General features: G+C 34.3%; 1 protein-coding gene and 1 non-coding gene across 2 annotated transcripts in view; both read right to left on the minus strand.

The window, feature by feature from the left end:
• The window catches only part of SLC12A6 (solute carrier family 12 member 6), an 80,957-nt gene that overhangs the window by 30,750 nt on the left and 26,516 nt on the right, over nt 1-23,691 (minus strand). The window contains exon 2 of the mRNA XM_015595857.2: nt 8,564-8,608. Within this exon, the coding sequence (XP_015451343.1) occupies nt 8,564-8,608 (45 nt within the window). The remainder of the gene's footprint in view (nt 1-8,563; nt 8,609-23,691) is intronic.
• On the minus strand, nt 23,118-23,236 carry LOC112469732. The gene has a single exon (XR_003042725.1). It is a non-coding gene; the product is annotated as a 5S ribosomal RNA (ribosomal RNA).

A 23,691-nucleotide genomic window follows, 5' to 3' on the forward strand; every position in this document is an offset into this window, starting at 1 on the left:
TGCGACCTGTAATGATTCCTTCCCAAAAAAAAAAAAAAAAAAAAAAAAGTTAAATCTAATTTTTTATAATCTAACTGCCTGTTCACAGAAAACAGAGGAACCTCTTAAACATCACCACAAAGATGCAATCATGAAATTCAGAATGAAGCAAATTCTACATGACAAAGAATCTAATTTCTTCAACAAATAGCATGAACTAAAAAAAGGTGAATTCTTACAAATTAAAAGTGACAAGATAAACACCTGACCAATTGCAAGGTGTGAAACTTGTTAGAATTCTAACTCAAACAAATCAAATGTAAAAAACAATGTTAAACAATCAAAAATTTAAATATGAACTGGTTATTAATTTTTTTAAAGGGTAACTACAATCATCTGATGTCTGGCATTTTCTTTAAAATATTCTAGGAAAATGTTAGGTGGGGGTTGAAAACATTATTAGAACTGAGTAATGGATTTATAAAGGTTCATTATTATGATATCCTATCTACTTTTCTGTACCTTTGGAAATTTCCATAATAAAAGTTATAAAAACAAAGAAAAGTATTAAGTCTTTCCCTCTCTTTAATGGTTCCAGAAAATTCTAAAGAGAATAATGACACAGCTTAAAATGATCACTTTTGAGTTATTCATTTATTCAATTAATTCGACAAGTATTAATTAAGTTCTTATGATGTGCTGGGCACTATTCTAAGCCCCGGAGATACAGCAGTAGACAGGCAGTTACAGATGCTGTTTTCACTGTTAGTATACTGAAGTAAAGAAGACAATATAAGTAAACAAAAACCAAAAAACAAAAAAAGATTTCAAGAAGCAATAAGTACAATGAAATAGGTACTGAGATAGATTATGACTGGGGAGGGGAAGGACTTCAAGTAAAAACACTGGTGTGCTGGTAAGCAGACTCTCCAGAATTTAAAAACAAAAAATACTGATTTTTAGTATTTGCCAATTTCTGTAGTGTAAATACTCACACATGCTAATTTCAGATGACTAATATGAAGTCAATGAACATGGTTTTGGGAGAAGATGCATACAATTGGCTCTCATGAGCTGGTATGAGCTGGCTGTAGCATATGCTTGGCATAAGGTGGTCAGGAAAAGGCTGCATTTCAGGCAGAGGGATTACCAATTTTAAAAGATCCTAAAGCAGAAATAACCTGAATGGATTTATAAAACAGAATAGATAACAAGGCTGAAGTAGAGTGAGGAAAGGACAGAACAGTTAGAAAGACAGGAAGAAACCAGACCATGTAGCTAGCAAAAAGACAGTTCTAAATATATTTACTGAATAATCTCTCCTTTTCCCATTGAACTATTCTAGATAATAATAACATAATGGATGGAGGTTGTGGCCAGGGAGAAGGAGTGACATTGAGCTAATGTTATTTCCTTTATTTGTGGGACAGGTTTTTTTTAAAGTAAGAAAGGATTTAAAAAGCAGAAAAAGTGAGAAAAACATAATTTAGGATGACAGAATGGTTTAAATATATCAATAATATTAATAATTATAATGCAAATAAACTAAATTCACTAGTTAAAACATAAAGATCGACAGACTGGATCAAACGACAAAATCCAGGCACATACTGTTTACAAGAGACATAATACAAAGGCTGAAAGTAAAGTGATATATCAGGCAAGTACTAACCAAAAGAAAGCTCATATAGTTTCATTACTATCAGATAGACTTTTCTTTAAGAGAAAAACTTTATTAGGGACAAGACGATAATCACATAACCAAAGGTTTAATTCACCAAAAACTATAACAGTTTTAAACATACATCTATTGTTTCTAGTTATCTCTTTCCATATAACAAATTACTCCCAAATTTAGTGGTTTCAACCACACACACTTATTATATCATAGTCTGTGTGGGTTAGGAATATGGGCATGGCTTAGCTGGGCCCTCTACTTCACAGTCTCCCATGAGGCACCAATCAAGCGTCTGCCTGGAAAGATCCACTTCCAAGGTCACTCACATCATTGTTGGCAGGATCCATTCCTTTTCAGGCTGTTGGCCAAAAGCCTCTTTTGGTTCCTTGCCATGTGGGCCTTTCCATAGGACAGCTGACAGCATGGCAGCTAGATTCCCTCAAAGCAAGCCATCAGAGAGAGCCAGGGAGAGAGTGCAAGACAGATGTCACAGTCTTTTTATAATCTTCTTTTGAAAGTGACATCATTTTTGCCATATTCTATTAATTAGAGGGAGACATTAAGTCCGGCACTCACTCAAAGTGGAAAGGATCACATGAGAGAATGAACACCAGAAAGAAAGGAGCACTGGGAGCCAACTGAAGAGGCTGCTTACAACATCCATCCATATCTTAAAATATTTGAGGCAAAAATGGATAGAACTCTATTGAGAAACTGATAAACTGACCATCGCACATGGAGATTTTCAACATATTTCTCCTAATAATTGATAGATAAATCAGACAAAATAAGCGAGGATAAAAAAATTTGAATAATACAATGAATAACTTTCACTCAATGAACATAGAGTTCTACATCCAAAATTGGAGAATATACATTTTAATCAAACATACGTGGAAAATTTATAAAAAGTTATGTACTAGACCTCAGATTGAACAAATTTCAAAGAAGTATAACATGACCCATGATCTTGACCTATAAAAACAATTAAGAATTTAATTATAAAAAGATAAAGTTTAAAATCCTCAAATTTAGAAATTGAAAAAAAAAAAACACTGCTCAACAATTCAAAAATCAAAGATTAAAATACTTTAAAAATTTGAATGACAATGAAAACACCATTTATTGAAACTTACAGGATCCACAAAAGTAGCACTTCAAAGGATATTGCCTTAAAATTTTAAATTAGTGTAGTAAAAAGAATGAAAATTACATGAGCTAAGTATCTATTTCAGGAAGCTAGAAAGACAGCAAAATAAATCCTAAGACAATAGAAGGAAAAACATAATGATAACTAACACTAGGTGTCTTTTGATTAAATGTCCTTTCCCTGCTGCTCAACAGCCTTACAAAATTGTTGCTATAAAAATCTGGCCTCAGAATATTCCTGCCCCATCCTGCTGGTCCAAGCCATCTCCTAGCATCTCTGGCTCCAGTCCTGATACATCTACATTTGGGGTCCTTCTAGTCTCAAGTTTCAAGTGCAACCACCTTAACTTTCAGACATTCTGGTCCTGGCTGTTTCTGGCCCAACTCCTATTTACTTGCTTAATTTTTTTTTAAAGGTAGAAGAATGTTCCTGGAGACTGTCTACATTTGCGAGGCTGGTGATGCATCCAAGATTGTCCTACCCAAGGTCTAGTTGTAGTGGTGTTGTGGAAGGGAGGGTCCCCTATAGCTCTTGGTCATTCAGGCAAAGAACAAAACTCTCATTAGGAGTGGTTAATTGATAGGCATGGATCAATTAGACATAAAACCAGGCGTGGTTATACTGGAAGACATGGCTGAATTCTCAGTCTGATATCTTGGTGGGAAATCATGCTGCTTCAGACGTACAGCCTTCAGATGTCTGGGTCACTACTGTGACCCCAGGAAAGCCCAAACAGAATGGGAGTTCTAGAATTTCTGAATAGCAAACAGCCTTACTCTGCAGGAACTAAGAACAGAATCCATATGTTAGGACTGGTTCAGGACCCAAAGAAGATTCTTTTGGAGAATACCTACTGAGACTGGCCTCAGTAATGCTTTCAATTAAACAGCCCATCAGATCACTATTATGTTTCTTTTTTTCTCATTTTACTATCCAAATAATGCTGGTATTACTGTGAAACTTACTGGTGTTTCACTGTAGAATTCAAATGAAAACTGATAGGAGTGCCATTGGTTCTACTGAAGATTTGATTTCTATTTTTTATGGTATACATTTTTTGTAAACAGAAACATGGTATACCAAAATGTTTTGCTCTTTATAAAAACATTATTGTTGTGGTGCTGTTACTTCTTTAACGTTGCTTCTGTCAATTACCACTTACACTACAGTTTGTGCTTGCAGTAAGTCTCAGATTCTTCCCTTAGCCTTCTGATCTTTTTAAATCACTGTTTGCTCATGTGAGTTAAGCAGGAGCAGTAAATGTACTTGATTTCCCTTGGCACAGGTTTGAGTTTGAATTATGTGACTATGTGAACATGAAAGGGTGTCTCAAAAGTTACAAATTATGTTTTTGATTTTAGAGTTTTTGTTTTAATCAGTAGCCAAACCAGAGGCACACATTATGATTGGTTGCCGTATCTCTTAAGTCTTTTGCTTTCTCTCTCTTTCTCTTTGTAATTTATTTGTTGAAGAAACTGTCATTTCTTCAGTAGTTTCTGATGGTTTGAATTTTGATGATGGCATCCATGTGATGTTTAACATTTTTTTTTTTTTGGTATATTTTATCAACTGGTAGTTGAGTCTAGCTACTTAACTACATTTAGTACTTTTAGGTGAGAAAAGGAGGAAAACTCCTTTGTAAAGGTATTTTGATCTTCTATCATGAAGTACATGTAATCTGGTTGTCTTTCTTTTTGAGATACGAGCAACTGTGATGATTAATGCCTAGATCCACTAATTTATGAGGGTTTAAAAATAGTGATATTCTGATTCTATTATTATTCTTTCATTTATTAGCTGAAATACTTGTATAGAGACATTCCTTCCAATATCCTATTTGGTTATCCATTTGTATAGTTAAAGGCAAAATAAATACTTCATTCTTTCTTTCTGTTGACTTATCAGAATAATGAATTGGGTTACTAAAATACTCCACTGGTAACCAATTGGTTTTTTTAAGTATCATTATGAACTCATGAATTTAAATACTGGATATGTTTCAAATCAGATTTTTTTTTCTACATCTACTAAGATGATTATATGGTGTTTCTCCTTTAATCTGGTAATATACTGAATTATATAAATTGATTTTTAATGGTAAATCAATCATGTCTTTCTAGCAGAAACCCAAATTGGTCATGGGGCAATTTTTAAAATATATTGCTTGATTTAGATTATAAATATTTTGTTTAGGGCATATATATCTGTGCTCACAAAGAAAATGGACCTATATTTTTCTTATTGACATTATTTAGTTTTGGTATCAAAGTTATGCAAGCCTCAAAGTGAGGAATGTTGGGGAATGTTTACTTGTTTTTCTATTCCTTGAGAAAACTGTAGAAGAGTTTAATTATTTTGGTAAAACTTGTAAAAATGCCAAGGCCCACTGCTCATTTCCTTACTTATTTCCTAAAATTTTTTAAATTGAAAATTACACACACACACACACACACACACACACACACACACACACAAACACACACACACACAAAGAGAGAGAGAGAGAGAGAGAGAGAGAAATTTCCAAATTGCTTTCCTTAGTGCCACATACTCTGCATCTCCCACACTGTTTCGCTCTGTCTGCTCTTTCCCCCTCTCCACCAGCCCTCTCCTCCCCCAGCTCTGCCCACCACATTTTTCAGCATTACTGGTTTTAATTTCCTTTACTATCCCCTTTGCAAAAACTTTTCCCCTGATTTAATTACTATTTCTCTTAATTCAATTTCATTCTCTTGATTGTCGTTAAACTCCTAGAGTTGTTTCTCCAAAGAATTTAATGGTGAGGCCTTGTGCTTAGAGATTAATTGTCGTCATTTTGCCTTCAAACACAGGTACTTTCTTACTTCTCTTCCATTATCTCTGGGAGAAGGGAAAGTGACCATTCTTCTTCTCAGTGCCTCTCTGAGAACGAACACTAGAGAGAGAGAGAGAGAGAGAGAGAGAAAGAGAGAGAGAGAAAGCTCATACATCTTAAGCACATAGCTTCTTTATCACAAGAGCAGTTTCAGCCTTTCATACATCTCCTCAGCCTGACCCTGAGTTTTGCAAGAGATCTGATGAGTCAGTGGGAGCAGTAGGTACATTAAAATAGCTGCACCCTGTTGAAAGGAAACATATTTAGAAGGTCTGGAAAATGCTATTATAAATTCTATTCAGCGGGCAAGGCAACTGAACCAGTTTTTCACCTACTAAGCCAAATTATCTTAAATAAGTTTTTTTTTTTGCAGTGAGCTGGCAAGATTTTAATTCAAGCTATCAATGCTTTTTCTTAGGAACTATAAGATAATTAGAAAATATAACAAAATGTCATCTTTTACTCTTTTGCAAACACAATTTTTAAAATAAACCAGTCTTTTAAGGATTTTGAGGCTGTTAAACAAAGATAATTAATGTGGAAGACAAAAGACAGTAGTTATTAAAAGCATGGAAAAAAAAAAAAGGAGAATATAATCTGACCTAATGAACCTGAGAGAAAGAGAGCCCAGGATAGCAAATGAACTTACTGGAGAATCTGGCCAGATGACTCTGGATAAATTCCCAGGTTTGTTTAAAATTAAATGCAATTGTAGGTTGCCAAATGAGATTAATGTCTGAAGTAGTCTCTTTGCAAATACTATTAGGGTTTTTAACTAATACTAAGAAAACCTTTCCTTCACAATCACATAATACATCTTTTTGCCTACAATTTGTCGGCTATCTTTTACTGTAAGTATTTAACTGGGGAAAAAAAATCCAGCTTAGTAACACTGGAACAGTACCAACTCCCCCAAATGTACATTTCATTAGGTAAATCCTTCTTTATTTCCATTACACACATGTTCCTGGCCAGACGATGGAATACTCTCAAGCTTCTCTTCCTATCAGGCATGTATCAGAGAGAGAAGCAATTTAATAGTTTAGAAGGAAAAATACTCTTTTCATAATATGGCAAAATATTTCAATGAAATCTTAACCATTCCTGATCCAAATATGAAATTTTTCTATAGAAAAGACTAATTTTGAATAGTTAAATAAACTATCCAATATAAAAGTATAAAAAAGAGAATGGTAACAGCCCCAATACCATGAGGCTAGAACCCTGGTGATCAGATTTCTAGCTATATGTTTACATCTAACCATTTACTTAATTAATATCTATTTAGTGCCTACGGTGTCAGTTGCTATTCCAGAACATAAACTCACTCAAAGGAATAAGACGACCAGAAACTTAACCTTGAAAGAGCAGAAAAGGAGTATCCCAGTTTCTTTAACTAATACTCTGAATCTTTAATAAGGAAACAAGTATTTTCCCTACTTAGTACATTTTGATAGCTTATATTTTCCACCCCTGCTCTGCATCTAAAAATTCAGCAATGTACAAATAAGCCTCAAACCAAAAGATATATACACACAAAATGACTCTTAATGTATTTAAAAGTACTTAACTTCTCTCATAATTAAAGAAGTACGAATACAAACTAGAGATGCCATTTTCACTGATTAGGTAAAGCAAAAACTTTATGACTGATAATACCTACTTTTGATGACAGGGAGCTGAGTATGACTCCAAACTCCTTACTGGTGGGGCTTTAAATTGATGTGTATTTTTGAAAATATAGATACCTTTTGACCAAGAAATTCATCTACTAGGAATTTATTCTACAAATATACCGACAATGAGAATTCAAGTATATATGTACAAGATGTTTACTGCAATATGATTTGTAACAGTAAAACACTGGAAAATAACTTAAATGCTCAAGAACAGAGAACTGGCTGAGTAAAATTATAGCATAGGAATACAATGGAATATTATTTTACCACAAAGAAATGAGGCAGATCTTTATGGACTGATATGTCTAAGATAAAATGTTAAGTGAAAAAAATTCACAGAACATATGTCTGTATAACATAATTGCATTGACAAAAAAAGGAAAAAAACATAGTTATATATAATATAAAAATGTATAATTAAAAATTGCTATAATTCCCAAGGAAGGGTCAACAGCAAGTACCTTGGGGTACTAGAGGTGAGGTGGCAGGGCGAAGGTACTCTGGATAACTTTCACTTTCTTTATAGTATATACTTTTTGTATTGTCTGAATTCCTCACCTGAGTATGTTTTTATTTTTATATTCTAAAAATTTATCAGTTTAGAGATGTTATGAAATTCCTGCCAAATTATAAGCTAACTGCAATTTAAATAAGTGATACCTAGAAGAAATCAATTCATTTCCATAACTTATTTCACAGATAAGGAATTAGAACATCAATTACTATGGCCTGCTTAAAGCCATGCTGTTTATGAAGTACTTTCAGTAATTAAAATGAAGTTGATCAAAAGACCAAGAAAAATAATAAAAAGGGCAAAGTAGCTGCAAAGCCTAAGATATTATTGAGTATTATATCTTCTTTTCAGAATTATAGAAAAAAAGCTCCAATTCTTAGATTTTTTTAAACCACAGAACATGAAAAATTACCTTTTTTTGAGGTATAAATGACACAACATTATGTTAGTTTCATATGTACAACATAATAATTTGGTATTAGTACTAAAATTATTTTTACTATAACTAAATTGAGTCGTAGCAATCAATTGCAGAAGTAGTTTCCTAAAAACTTATCAAGCTGGGAATAGAAATAGGAAAAAAAGTCGAGGAGTAAGAAGTAAAAAAAGAGGGGAAAGAAAATCGAATTAAAAAAGTAAGTAACGTCTGTTAGTATAAGCAAGAAAAGAGTGACTTTAGAAAGAGTCAACCCCCACAGTAATACTATACCTAACAGCTGGCTGTGTTCCCCTGTGATGGAGTTCTGACTTGGGTCTGAAAAACAAACAATTGAAAAGAAAAGGAAAAAAATGAATGTTCAAAACAAATAATTTCTTAAAAATCAGCAATAAAAGTCAACCAAGGAACTAAACAAAAAAAAAGTTTTAAGGGCTCAAGACACATTAAATAAAAGGATAATAAAAATATAAGGAACTATTATAGATAATAATGACATTGCTTCCTTGAAAAGTTAAACAACAGAATTAACACGTGACCCCGCAATTCCACTCCTAGGTATATGTATATCCAAAAGAAATGAAAACAGATTACTTGTATGACAATATTTATAACGGCATTATTCAAATACTCAAAAAGTAGAAACAATCCAAATGTTCTTCAAAAGATGAATAGATAAAACAAAATGTGATATATACTTATAATGGAATATTTTCAGCTGTTAAAAAGAATGAAATTCTGATACATGCTACAACATGGATGAACTTTGAAAATATTATGCTAAGGGAAATAAGCCTATGCAGAAGGACAAATATTTTATGATTTCATTTATATGACTTATCTGGAAAAAACAAATTTATAAAGACAGAAAGTAGATTAGAGGTTATCAGGGCTGGGCGGAGTGGGAATGGAATGCTATTGCTTAATGAGTACAGAATTTCTATTTAGAGTGATGAGAAAATTTGGAAACAGATATGGTAATGGTTGCACAGCATTGTGAATGCAATTAATGCCAATGAACTGTGCACTTAAAAATGATTAAAACGTTAGATTTTGTGTTTTATAAAACAATAATCACACAAATTTGACCAAACAATACTAGCTCCATAAAGTAGGATGATTCAGGCCTATAACATGAATTACATTTTCTCTTTAATGACAAAGTAACATAACATATGACCACATTAGCTCAAAGTCAACATAAGTAAAGAACTCATTAGCAGATATGTTCTGTTTTGACTTTAAAATAAAATGACTACACTGGATTTTACAAAAATTTATTTCTTCAGTAATCTACTATAAAAGTAGTGGCAATAAGCAAAATTCTTAATGCAAGATGTATTGACAATCACCAACTACTTTGCTTAAAGGCTTATAAAGCATTAAGGGCTAAATATGGAAAAACTCAGCTCCATTTTCCTCAAAGATTAAGTCTCTTTAGATACAGAGGATTCTATCTGGCTTCCCGGAATGTATCTGAGGAATAAAAAATTTAGACCGGGGGGGTGGGAAGTGGGGGGAGGGTGTCTGTGAACACTGGGGGAAAAAGTTACAACTTTATTTTCACTAATCTCTATAATGTAGGCAACAAACCACATAAAAGTACCTGTGATTTTGTCAACAATAAATATCAGATATTTTCCTATCACATTATAGTTGCTGCATATATCTCAATATCTTTTGGGTTCAATACTACTTTGAAATTGTGGTAATTATTAGAATGGTAGATAGGTCTTATTCAAAGCATTGATAAACACTTATTAGAATAGAGGTTTAACATTTTGATAATTGTACTTTAATATAATAGGGTTCTTTTTAATCCTATATATAAAAATTTATTTATATAAAAATATGTATATATTTGTGTGTGTGTACTATTGCAGCATTTAAGAACATTATTCTGAAAAGGAATTTGTAGGCTTCAGGATGCCAAAAAGGTCCAAGATACAAAAAAGATTAAGAATTACTGTTTTAGAAAAAATTCAAATAATATTTTCAATGGTGTTTTTTGTTATATATAATTTAATTAAATGTAAGCATCCCAGACAGAAATAATCAGAATACTTAACAAATTCTGGTTTCTGATGTATGAACTAATATGTACTACATATTAGAGTATGTAGTATGTATACTCTAATCAAGAAGAAAATAAAGTAGAAACCTGATTCCAATAAGTAAAGTGTTAAATGCTATGTGTACATTTTAAAATATATTTTTAGAAGGCTTTCATACTTAATTTGGTTTTGAAAAAGAGAAATTCCAAATTTTTCTATTCTACCATATTTTCCCCAACATAACAGCAAGTGAACTTCCAGTTTTACTTTAAACTCGTCTTATTTCCTATCTAAATAAATAATATGGTTCACTAGTGAATTCTACTAAACATTCAAAGAAAAATAACAATCCTTCTCAAACTCTTCCAAAAAAGAGAAGTGGAGGGACTACTTTCAAACTCATTTTCCAAGGTCAGCACTACCCTGATACCACGAGGACACCACAAGAAAAGAAAATCACAGGCCAATAGCCATCATGAACACAGATGCAATACTCTTCAACAAAATATTAGCAAACCAAATTCAACAATACATTTTAAGAATCAAACACCATGATAAAACGGGATTTATCTCATCATGAGAAAATATATTCTAGAACTACATATGGTGACACATGTTAATTAGACTTATTGTGGTGATCATTTTACAATACACGAAAATATCGAATCATTATGTCGTACATCTGAAACTATTATGTTTGTATGTCAGTTATACCTCAATAAAGAAGTAAAGAGTAAAAAAAGAATATAGGTTGTTCTTGCACATAAGACAAAGTAGGAATAACAGTTCCATAGTAAGTTAATATATTAGATCTTTTTCCTCTCCCCCTCTCCCTAATCCCTCTCTCTCATGTAGGAGAAAATTTGGGCCCATCATTATAGAGAAGCAGGTGTATAATAATATGGAAAGAAGAGCAGAGAAAAAAACATAGAATTTTAGAACCAGAACTTCTGTCATCATCTAGATCTACTCTAGTGATTCTAAAGGAAAAGTTGGAAGGGCCATGAGCATCCTCTATTTTTCTTCCTAGAACTATACTAACACACCCTTCTCAAGATTTTTATTCTCAGCTACTGCCATTAACGGAAATGCCTTTCTTTCTCGGATCTGCTAGGACAGAACAAAACTGAGAACTTTGGATCTTCATATTTATAGTTGAGACGACAAATCCCTGGGTTAATGAGTGGCCAAAGACACATTACACTACTATCAAACAAGAAAGGTTAGAGAGATAGTCTTGATGTCTTGAGAATCTATGTTTATGTTTCTTAATACTCTGCAATTCTAACTTTCTTGTTCTAAAACAAAGTAAAATAGCCTAAAACAAGTTATCTGGAATTGCCACAGAATGTATCCATGAATAAAAATGGAAAAATATATCAGATTACTCAGGCAGAGTAGGTATGATTTTAGAAGTGGGAGTATAAATGACATTTTTCTTAAAAAGAATTACCTCCTTCTGTATAATATACTTCCTTGCCTTCTGAGCTAGGTGTAAGTGATCTATGTGCATTTGCTAGCCAACCTAGGACTCTTCCTTTGAACACCCTCCTATTTTGAGATGAGTAGAAATAAGTTTTTGTATAGTTCCCTACAAGTTTAGCTTAGACTTCTGTTTTTCACTTATTATAATTAAAGGAATGGGGGGCAATCTTATTTGATAAGCTGAAGATTAACCTCTAAGAACCTACAGATGCTTCATTAATATACGTAAAAGGTGAAATAAGGGCAAATCTAGGAAACTGGCTCATAAAGCCACTAAATGGTGGTACTACTCACTTGCATGCTATAAAATCATAATTGATAAGTTGGTTTAAACTGAAGATTCTGGGTATGCAATCCAAATTATGTAGTGCAGTCAACATGATACCATTGTTCTATATCTGGGCACTCTTCTACAGTCCTATATCTGAACACTCCCATTTAACATTTTTACTGCCTATGTCACTTGTGAGAGTACACCTAAGTCTGCCTAAGACTGGGAGTTTTGTCCCTAAATATTTCTCAAAATGACATTTATTTTACCATATTACTTCCTGTAATAGGAACAATTTGCCCAAGTTAACTGTTTTTACTCTTCAATGGCCTTAAATAAAGGTACTCCTAGGTCATAATATAATGGGGTTATACTCAAAAGCCTGTGAGACTCTATCAATCAAAATGGTAGTTCAAATAAAAAACAGAAACATACCTTTTCGCGACAGTAAATACAATCATAAAGGTGAACTGAAAATATTTCCTTGTTAACAGTAATGACATACTACTTTTACAAATAAGTACTTGCTCAGTATATTTAATTTTCCTAGGTAAATGGTAAGGAATGAAGATTTTATTTAGTTTCTTGCCATGTGCCTTGGAAAATAGAAAAATGATGTGGGTGGTACTCACTTGCAAAACTGCCTCTGTAAATGGTTTTTATGAAAAGCTTTATTATTCTCCTTAGTTTGTCCACAGCAATAGTCTTTTTCTAAATTTCCTTTGATAATCACTTCATCTACCATTCTTGGTAGTGAATCTGAAGAGAACAAAGGCTAACCTGCATCTGCATCTAAAATTCAGGGTAGAAGGTTTGTCTTTATTAAAGACAGAATCAATAATTTCATTAAGTAACACAACAGTGAAAACTGTTGCCTAATTGTTTAGAAAAAGTAGACACAATCACATGCATGTATATCAGGACAATTACCTTTTCATACTCCTGTCTATGTTATCTAGATGTACTACAAAAACTATTTCAGGATACTAAATACCTGAAATCACCAGTCTTAACACATTTCTAATTTTCTGGACTCTGACTTTTTATAAAACCAAAGCATCATCATAAGAACATTTGACTCAGATTTAGGCAAAGATGACTAAAAGATGAAACCAAATAATTACTCTAACATTACAAATTCATTAGATTCTGCTCCTCTATATGAGTAGTTTCTCATTTTAGTGGGAAACCAGAGAGGTAAAACAAGTTGAAATAAGGTAAAATCTGAAAAGCCTATCTTCATATAGATTTTGAACTTACTGCAATGAAATTAAATAAGACCTAGAAAAACTTACATGTAATTAATTGGGTTTAAGTAAATGGGAGAAAACATCAAACAATTTTCGGCAAAGTAAAATTAACCAGAAAGATGGCAATGAAAGCAAATACTTACAAAAAGTTAATAAATCATTAGTTCTTCATGTTTCTAGTTTTATCCCATAAAAGAGAGTTGAAAGATCCTTCTTTGAATTTTTAATATAGTAAGAATATAATTTTTAAAAAGACACTTAGAGTCTACTTCTGCCAAAAAAAAGATAATTTCTGCTGGGATTTATAGTTTGGTTCAAAATATCTTGCCAAGTAAGGGATCTGTGAAGACAACTAACAATGGAGAGAGTAAGTTGTGGTAGTAGCACTGAACCATGGACTGAACTTCATGTATAATGCATATTTCTTAGTGCTCAGTGAACATTCTGTAATATCTTAATAGGGACTTGGTGAGAAAATGGTTTGGGGCAGGGATGGTTAAGTAATTTTGGCAAATCTATTTAACAGCCAAGTAGATTTCTATAATGTACAATTTCTAAGATCTTTCAGTAAGCTAATGGTTTCTTAGCTAATCTACAAAAGAAGAACATAATATTTGGCATTCCTTAATATATCAGAAGAGATAATTTTTTTTTAATCAAACTCCTTGTGTAATTAGTGTTTTATGGTATACACTTTGGGAAATGTTCAATCAATTCATATCAATATACTAAGGTTAAAAGATAACTCCCTGAATCATCATTCCCATTTACTCTCTGAATATTTCCATTAAACCAGTATTTTCCAAATTTGCCTAGTCAAAAGAATCATCTAGAATATTAGTTAAACTACAAATTATTGGGTCATAAAACTAACCCTAAAAACTTGATCTCATGGGAGGAGCCTGAGATTCTGCAGTTTTATGAAGTGCCTCAGATGACTATCACAAAGCTTCAATCATTTATTCAACCATCCATCCATTTAAATAGTTGGGTAAATAATAAGTGCCAGGCATTGTTCTATGTGCTAAGGATAGAGCAATAAATAAGACAAATTTCCTGTACTCATGCAGATTTGGCAAGATAAAGAATAAAGAAAAATTAATAGTCACAATTATTTTTTTATAACACTTATTATAAGCCAAAATTAAAATGGAGAGGCCGTTTTGGACTGGGTGAACAGTGAAGGCTTTTCTGAGGAAATAATCTTTAGAATGGGACTTGCATATAAAAGAGACAAACATGAGGATCTCGAAAAAGACTGATCAGGGCAGAGTAGTTACACCAAGACCCTAAGATGAGAATAAACTTGGTATGTCTAGGAAATGTGTTTCCCAGTGAGTAAGAAAGTGGTTTAAAAAAACAGGTCAGCAAATTAGGTAATAGATACATGTTGCAGTATTCCAGACCATGGTAAAAAGTGTGAATTTTACTTTAAAACTGGTGTAAAACAACTGTAAGGTTTTAAATAGCAACATGATAGGTCTGATTAACTTTTTAAAAGATGCAGGCTGCTGGCTGGAGAATGGACGGTGAAGGGAGCAAGAGCAGAGGCAGGGAACCAATTAAGAGTATACTGCAGAAATCTTAGAAAGGTATGATAATGACCGTAGTGAAGAAGATAAAAGCTGAGATGGTGATAACATCTTCTGAAAGGAGAGCTCATGAGTGAGTCTGCAAAGATAATGTCTATGTAACTTAAATTTGTAGTTATTTTCATTCATTTATTCGATAAATATTTTTTGAACACCTTCTATATGTGAAACACTATTCTAATTACTAGAAATGCAGTAACAAAATCCCTATCAAAGAGCTTACACATTTGTAAGGAAGAGACAATGTACCATATTATATATCAAGAGTGATGAGTTATAAAGAAAAAAAAGCAGAGTAAGAGAATAAAGAGGATTAGTGGTGCGATGATTTGTGCTAGTTTAGATACTGAGTCTATAAAGGTGTCTTGAATAATGTGACATTTGACCAGAAATTTGAAATGAGCCCTCTAGCCAAATATCTGCAGGAAAAACATTCTAGGCAGAGAGAACAATGCAAAGACCCTGAAGCAGGTGCATGTTGACATGTTCAGTGAAGAGCGAGGCCATGTCACCAGACAGAACAGCAGCGTAAAAGTGATAGGACATGGGATAAGAGATGGATGTTTGTGGTGGAGGAGAGAGCACCAATCAGGTGGTGCCTTGGTCGGACATAGTAAGACCTTTTGATTTTACTTTAAGTGAGCTAGGAAGCCACTGGAAGGTTTTGATCTGTTTTAACATGATCATTCTAGCTGTTGTCTGATGAGCAGATTGCAGGAGGCAAGTGAGGAAGTAGAGTAGGAAAAAAGGTTTTTGCTATGGTCCAAGAAAAGATAATGGTAGTTTGGATCAAGTCAAAAGTACAGGAGGTAGTCAGATACTGAGTATGTATCAAAGTAAGGATTCACAGATTAGCATGCTGATGAATAGGATATGGGGTGGAAGAGAAAGAAAGGAGTCAAAGTTTTTTTCCAGGGCAATTAGATGAACAGAGATGCCATTTATTCAGCTGTGGAAGACTGGGAGAAGAGCATGATGGTGCTGAAGACAGGCCCTGTGATAGCTGTGCAGCTGTCCTGGAGCAAACACAAAGCATGGTAAAAAGAGAACACAGAATTTGGAAGCAGATAAAGCCCTGGGGAGATCCTAGCTCTACCATATGCTATTCACATAACTCTGGGAAAATGGTTTACTATTTCTTAGCCTTAATTTACTATCTATGTAACAGGAATAATACTACACCACAGAAAATTACTGTGAGGATTACAGATGGCAAATACTCATTAAATGGTAACTTTAAGAAAATTGAGATGAACCATGGAATGATCTTCAAGAGAAATAATAAAAATTGCAGTGCTACAAATCAGGGTAAAAATTAGTATTTAGGTAACTGGTGATATTTCCTGAAACTCTAAACTTTAAACATTTTGCAGTACAATAGTACTAAGGAAAAATATAAAAGTAATACGAGGAACACTTGGTACTGATCTACACATTTAATTAAAATCAAACAGTCATATGATAATAATTTGATTCACTCGTCTTATTTCAAAGTCTGATACATTTACGGTTTAGTCTAAATATGCATTAACATATGATTTGGGATTTTTGGATAAAATAGTTACCGTAGTATTTGCCTAGCAGTGTCTGCGCTATAGAGCCCATACAAATTTATTAATGACTCCATTCAAATAATAGTAATTTAAAACACACCTCAAACTGCTGGATAGTGTGAGATTTTCTGACATTAAAAAGCTCATAATCAGTGACATCAGCAACATGGCGGTGTGAGACCTCTCAGTTTCTCCCCTTAAAGTTACAAGAAGTTGGACAACTATAATTCAACAAAGGAATCCCTGCTCAACAAAGAAACAAATTTGAGCGGTCTGTGCTTTAAGATGTCTCAAGGTGAATGTTTCTGAGTGAGCAATGGGAGATGGCGGTGGTGGGGGGAGGTGTGTGTGGGGGAAGGACAAAGATGGGAGCTACAGATGCAAACCCTCGCTTGCAGAGCCCCATTAATGTGCTAATGCTGTAGCAGAAGGTCAGACTGAAGCATTCACTTGGCAACCCAGAGGGGTAGAGGGGTAGAGGCAGCATTCTGGGCCTGAGTAGCTGGTACACGATGTGGCTGAGTTTGTGATGGGGGTGGAGATGCAGTTCAAGAGGTATGGTGGCTGCTGTTAAGCAGCTGCCACTAGCAAGGAAAAAAAAGCCACAGAAGTCTGAATCCAACCCCTTCCTCCATCTCTGCTGCCACCCACTCCAGCTGCCACTTTCACCACTGTTATTCAATATAGTATCATAATACTGGAAGTCCTAGCCAGAGCAATCAGGCAAGAGAAAGAAATAAAAAGCATCCAAATTGAGAATGAAGTGAAACTGTTACTATTTGCAAATGACCTGATTCTATATATAGAAAACCCTAAATACAGTAAAATTGCAGGATACAAAATCGATGTAAAAAATCTGTTGCGTTCCTATATACTAACAATGAAATATCAGAAATAGAATGAAGAAAACAATCCTATTTGCAATTTTAACAAAAAGGATAAAATACCTAGGAATAAACTTAAAGGAAGTGAAGGACCCATACGCTGAAAACTGTAAGACACTGTTGATAGAAACTGAAGAACACAAAGAAATGGGAAGATATTCTGTGTTCACGGATTGGAAGAATTAACACACTTAATATGACCATATTACCTAAAGCAATATACAAATTTAAAGCAATCCCCATCAAAACCCCAATGGCATTTTCAAAAAATAGAACAAAAAAATCCTCAAATTTGTAGGACAGCCAAAGTAATTCCAAGAAAAAAGAACAAAGCTGGAACTATCACATTCCCTGACTTCAAATTATACTACAAAGCTCCAATAATCAAAACTGTATGGTAATGGCAAAACAAAAAAACAAACAAACAAAGAAAACCAGATACACGGACCAATGGAACAGAACTGAAAGCCCAGAAATGAACCCACAAATCACAGACAACTAAACTTTGGATGGTGTAGCAGTATGTAAGTTTCAGGTGTGTGCATTATAGAACTATACACCTGAAACTTATATGATGTCATTAACAAATGTTATCCCAATAAATCTAAATTTAAAAAAAGAACCTCAATATAGTTGAGTCAAATCAACATAAGAAACAAAAAGAATGATGGTTATAACATTATCTTATATTTAATAACATTTTAAAGTTTTAAAAATATTTTTACATATTTCATTTGATTCTCATGATAACCCTGTGATATTGGCAGGAAACATATAAAGAAGCTAAGTTAGGTTCAATTGTTTGACCAAGGCATACTTAGTGTAAATTTCAAAGACTGGCTTGGAGCTAGATTCTGATTTTTCTATTATAATATGCTGGTTGTTTATAAAATTTCAGTACAAGAATAAATATGATTAACTCTTAATTATACAGGTATGAAATAACTAAGGTAAAAGAAATTACAACTAGGCATCTATGAAATGATTAAATTAGAAATCAGCAAACTAAGTATCCAGAGTGTAGAAGTACACAGTGACTATACAGATGACCATATTATGTCTAACTCAACATGAACATAGTGTCAGAAATACTACTTACTCCAGTAAGACACCCTCCCCTGCCCCCGAACAAGGCATGAGAAGGTAAAGGGAAACGCGTGTGGTCGTGAAATCTAATACAGAATAAGGGCTAAAAAGGTAGAGAAATTAGGAAGAGATAAAGATCACCAACCTAGAATAGTAAATATGGTTCTGTTTTTAATATCTAAAAAGGTTTAGTTGCCAAGTTATTTTATTTTTATACTTTTGATTACTTTTGGAAGAATACAAGTATTCATAAATATTTATTGTAATTTTACCTTAAAAAGTTTATTAAATTCATTTTGTTCTAAACATCTTGGAAGGTTTTAACTGTGATTTTAGATGGTCAGAATGTGATTCCACCTTCTCCTTATACCCCTGCCATTAACTTTGTTAATCGAGTCAAATATTTTTTTATGTCTGTGCTGGAATATCTTTAACATCTCTTCAGAACGCGATGCTTTTTTAACAGGCTCAGAGCCTCTGCTTGGCAACAGTATCTAACAAGATTAATATCGTTTGAATTACATTTATTTTTAGTTTATACTCTATTTATGGCAAGCATGCTGGCATTTCATTTAGTGACAAAGTTTCCTTTATAAAGGAAGCCAGAAAAGCAGTGACTCAATTTAAGAAAAAATATTAAATAAATGCAAGTAGTCGCTAAAGAACTAAAGTTAGGGAAATTTTCCTACTATCATCATACAAAATCTGCACAGCCACCCTGTGAGCAAGAGTTATTGCCATGTTCTAGAAGAAACTAGTTCTGAGAAAGCTGAACTGATTTGCCTAAGGTGTTATAGCTTTTAGTGCTGCAAGGGTCTAAAGATGGAGAAGGGCAATATGGATCAAGGCAGTGTGAGCTTTAAGTAGAACTTAAACAAAAAAACCCTTAAAAATCATGTACCACAGGAGAGGAATAAGCATGGCATACATCTGGGATGGAAAACAAATGAAATTCTCTAAGAAGTCTAAAAATGAAAGCAGTATTTTAGATAATGAAATGAGTGCAATATGCAAAGTAAAATGAATGCCAGATTTATTAGAGAAAGGCAGGCCTATTTATTATTACACCACTGTAAATTACTCACATGCTAACAAGTATCTTTAGCATCATCTCCAGATTAGTAGTAATAGGTAGTTATTATTAATTCAAGCAATACTGTGAATGCCTACTATATGTCAGGTAATGTGCTAGGCACTACAGATACCAAAAGAGGGACCCTTTATTCTTAAGAAGCTTGGAGAGGAAAGAAAGATGCCAAAAATTATGAAACAATAAAAATAACTGTTGTAGGTACAAATGCTGTGAGAATCAAAAAGGAAAGAGTGCAAAATAAAGCAATGGTTAGGTATGGTGTCAAAGGGATAATTGAGCTAAATCTTGAAGATCAGATAGTTCATCAAAAAGTAGAACGGGTGAGAGAAAATGGAGAAGAGACATTCCAGTCAGAGGGACTGATGACAGGACATAATTAATGAAGACGTTGTGGAGCTAAAATAGGAACTATATACCCACTAATATATACAGGTATATTAGTAGGTATATATTATACCTCATAATTGTATATTAGTCTACAATATACGTATAAGTAAATATTGTGTATCTTATATACCTAATTGATAGGAAAGAAGAGTATGCCATTGACAAAAAAAAAGTGGGTTAGAGAAGCAGAACCGGTTTGCATGTGTTTCCAACTTTTGATTCTTCTCCTTCCCTCATTCACTAAATCCAGTTGATTTTGGCTTCCATATCTCTTTTTTCCCATTGCACTGCCATCATTTGTATTCTTATCCTTTCTAACTTAGATGATTAAAATAGTTCAATTATTCTCCCTTCCACCAATTTTCCCATCTTCAAACAATCCTGCCATATTAGTAGTCCTAAAATCTGCTTTTATCAGATTGCTTCATTGCTTAAAAAACACATTCAAAGGTCTCCACGTGCCAGGAGTCCTCAACCATTTTGTGAAAAAATAGTTCTCACTTCTTGTTTATTTATATCCTAACATCATGTGTGAGGTACTAACTAATTCAAGTCCTCCAAGGACAGGGAAGGGGTGCCTTTGCAGGCTCTGCCTCCCTTCCTACAGTGAATTCTCAGACTGGGCGTGGTAGTGGTATCAGAGGCTAATGGCTTAAACACTTATAAATAGATCCTGGTTTACTTTTTTTTGACGCCTTGGCTTACGGGATGAACTCCAAAAACCTCATCCTGGCTTTCGAATCCCTTTATAATCTAACACTAGTTTACTCCTTTCTAACCTTACCATTTGCTATTCTTAGTCATGAACTCTCTGCTTCACATTCTCTGGGATGCTTTGTGAGCCTTGATTCTAGACCCATATATCTTTGTGTATATCAATTTTTTAATGAAAATTTCCTTCTCTTTCTTCTCCACTTACCTGACTACATCTTTCAAAGTCCCAACTCAAGTGCTTCTTTCCTTGGGCCTACCTGAGGTTTAATTTTCTAACAGGTTTAATCTTCCTTTGAACTATTGGGTATATGTTGCCTTGTATTACTTTTAATCAACTTATTATTTCAACAAATATTCACTAAGCACATATAGGTGTCAAACTACATGCCAGAGCATTGGGGGATACACAAAGATGAATAATCCGTGTAAGGGGCTTATAGTACACATATGGCTAAGACAAGTAATTACGTCAGGGTGATTACAGTTCTATATTAGAAATATAAACAGAACTATGAGAGTGTGCACATTATATTATATCTTCTGGAAAATGTAATGGAGAAGTCACTAAGGAAGAAGTGATGTTTGAGCTCAGTCTTAAAGGAAGAGCAAGTGTTTGCTTGGTAAAGAAAGGAAAGAACATATCAGGAAGATGGAAAAAATATATGGAAATAGAGACATTCAAGAACATGTTACAGCTGGTGTGCAGTATGTATGAAAGAGTGATAGACAAGGAGGCTGTTAGAGTGGGATGTTCTAGATCATGAAGCTACAAGTACAGCCTACTAAGCAGTATAGACTTTATTCTTTGGGCAACGAAGAATCATTACAGGGTTTTATATGAGGCAGTAAAAGGATGAGATTCATGTGTGAGAAAAATTCCTCTGGTGGTTACTGTAATGGATAGCTTCCGGAGCCTAGAGAAGAGACAAAGGACTATCCTGAACTAATGCAGTAACAATGAAGATGGGGAGAAGGGGACAGATTTGAGAAATGTTTAGGAGATTAAATGAGCAACAATTGGTGAAAACAGAGGAAAAGAGAGGGATAGGGTGGGGAGGGAGAGATTGAGGATTTTAATACACTGAGAAGGAGTCAGTAAAGTAGTAGAAAACACAGGAGAGTAGTAAGACAGGCTCTAGAGTACAGGTGTACAGATGCGTACTGAATAATAAAGGAAGGAGGTAAAGAATCAGTGTCAATACAGATGCTGGTAAAAATTTGGGAAAAGGTGTTTTGGAAACATAGTTTACTCTGTGAAGTAGAAGTTCAGTCAAAGGCTGAATATAAGGGAATAGAGGACTGGGGGCTTAATGAGCATTTTAAGTCTCATGAGAAACTTAGATAAAGGAAGCTAACTAGGATCACAAAGAAGAAATGCTGAAATGTTAACAGTGTAGTTGAGATTGGAAATGGTGACTCTGTGGTGGTACCAATTTTCACAGCTGTGAAATATCCCCTCACTGCCCTCCCACCACCCAGCAACACAGTTGCCAAAACTAAGAATGAGAGGAGGAAAACAAATAAGAGAATGAGAAGAGGCCCAGTGAGTCAATCTGGGGTTGAATGTTGTGGGACGAGGGTCCTACCTGCCCATTATAAGTGCTTTGGGGGCAAGAACTTTAATGTTGCTGTGACAATAACAATTTTTTGTAACATTGAGCTTTATACATTCTATAAAACGTTCAATATGTGTTTGTTAATTGACTGATGTGGAGTGATTTCAAAGAAAAAGACACAGAAAGAAATTCAGGACTAGTTGCAATAAAAGGTTAACGATGGAAATAAATGACTTTAAAGTTATCATCAAAACATAGAGATAAAAAGATAAACTTTCCTAAAGTCGATGTAAAGAGAGTAGAGCTGAGATCAAGCCCTGGAAATACTAGAGAACAGAAGACAGTATAACCACAGAAAGAAACAGAGAAAAAAAATCATTGAAAGAACTATAGGACTGCCATGCTGTCATGCCAAACTTCTCCCAACAAATCTAGTCATTAAAAGGATGAGAAAGTTAAGGTAGAAAGTAGTGAAAATGCAATGCCAAACATGCCTATGGGAGTAGAGAACACTGTAAGCAAGTCTTAAAGAAATTTATGGGAATTTATTTAGCAATCTTCCCTCTGATCCATCTTGGTTTAAAGAAAAGGTAGTTAAGACAACAGCAGCAGAAGCTTGAGTGGAACAAGAACCAGGACCAGTCATATGAGTCTTATACAGGCTATGCAAGCCTATCTCTTGCAGCAGAGGCCACTGAAGTGCTGGAAGGGGGACAATTCAATGTTGGAGGAGGTGGAACTGATGGCACTGAGGGACTAGAATCTCAAATCCTTATTCATATTTTTGTTCAATAAAGTTTATTTATTTATTTATTTTTTTTTTTTTAGGCGAGGCAACCCTTGGTTGACCTTACAGATTGCAAGGACCTTGCCAGCTTACAATCCCTTATTTTATTTTTTTACGCCTACAGCACCTGGTCTTCCTAGGTGGTCTCCCATCCAAGTACTAACCAGGTCTGACCCTGCTTAGCTTCCGAGATCAGATGGGATCGGGCTTGTTCAGGGTAGCATGGCTGTAGACAATGAAGTCTTTTTTCTACTTCAACCTCCTTAAATGCTCCTATTATTTACTATTTTCATATTCAAGCTATTGACTCCTCTGGCATTTCTATTTAGCTAGTCTACTACATTGTTTATTCTAAGTTATTTTTCTCTCTGGTTGCCTCGCTTCCCCAGATATTTTTTCTTTGTTACCTCAGAGGGGCTTAGATTTTGTTATTGAAGAACCACAAGAGCTAGCAGTCTCAAGAGAATAAAAGACAAAGCAGTCTCTAACCCCGTAGGCGGGCAGTGCAGCAGGCAAGTCACCAGCCCTGTGGAGGACCAGGAGGAAGCCTCCCCACTCTCAGGTCTCCTTACATCTCCTAGCCTCAGGGATAAGGAGACATCAGTCTCCTGGCTCTCTCTCTCGTTCTCCTTCTCCTCAGGAGTCCATGGATTTCTACCAAGCCAAGCTCTTTCCTGGATGTGCCATTC

Source organism: Pteropus alecto, unplaced genomic scaffold (assembly GCF_000325575.1).
Source record: "Pteropus alecto unplaced genomic scaffold, ASM32557v1 scaffold86, whole genome shotgun sequence".
NCBI lineage: Eukaryota > Metazoa > Chordata > Mammalia > Chiroptera > Pteropodidae > Pteropus > Pteropus alecto.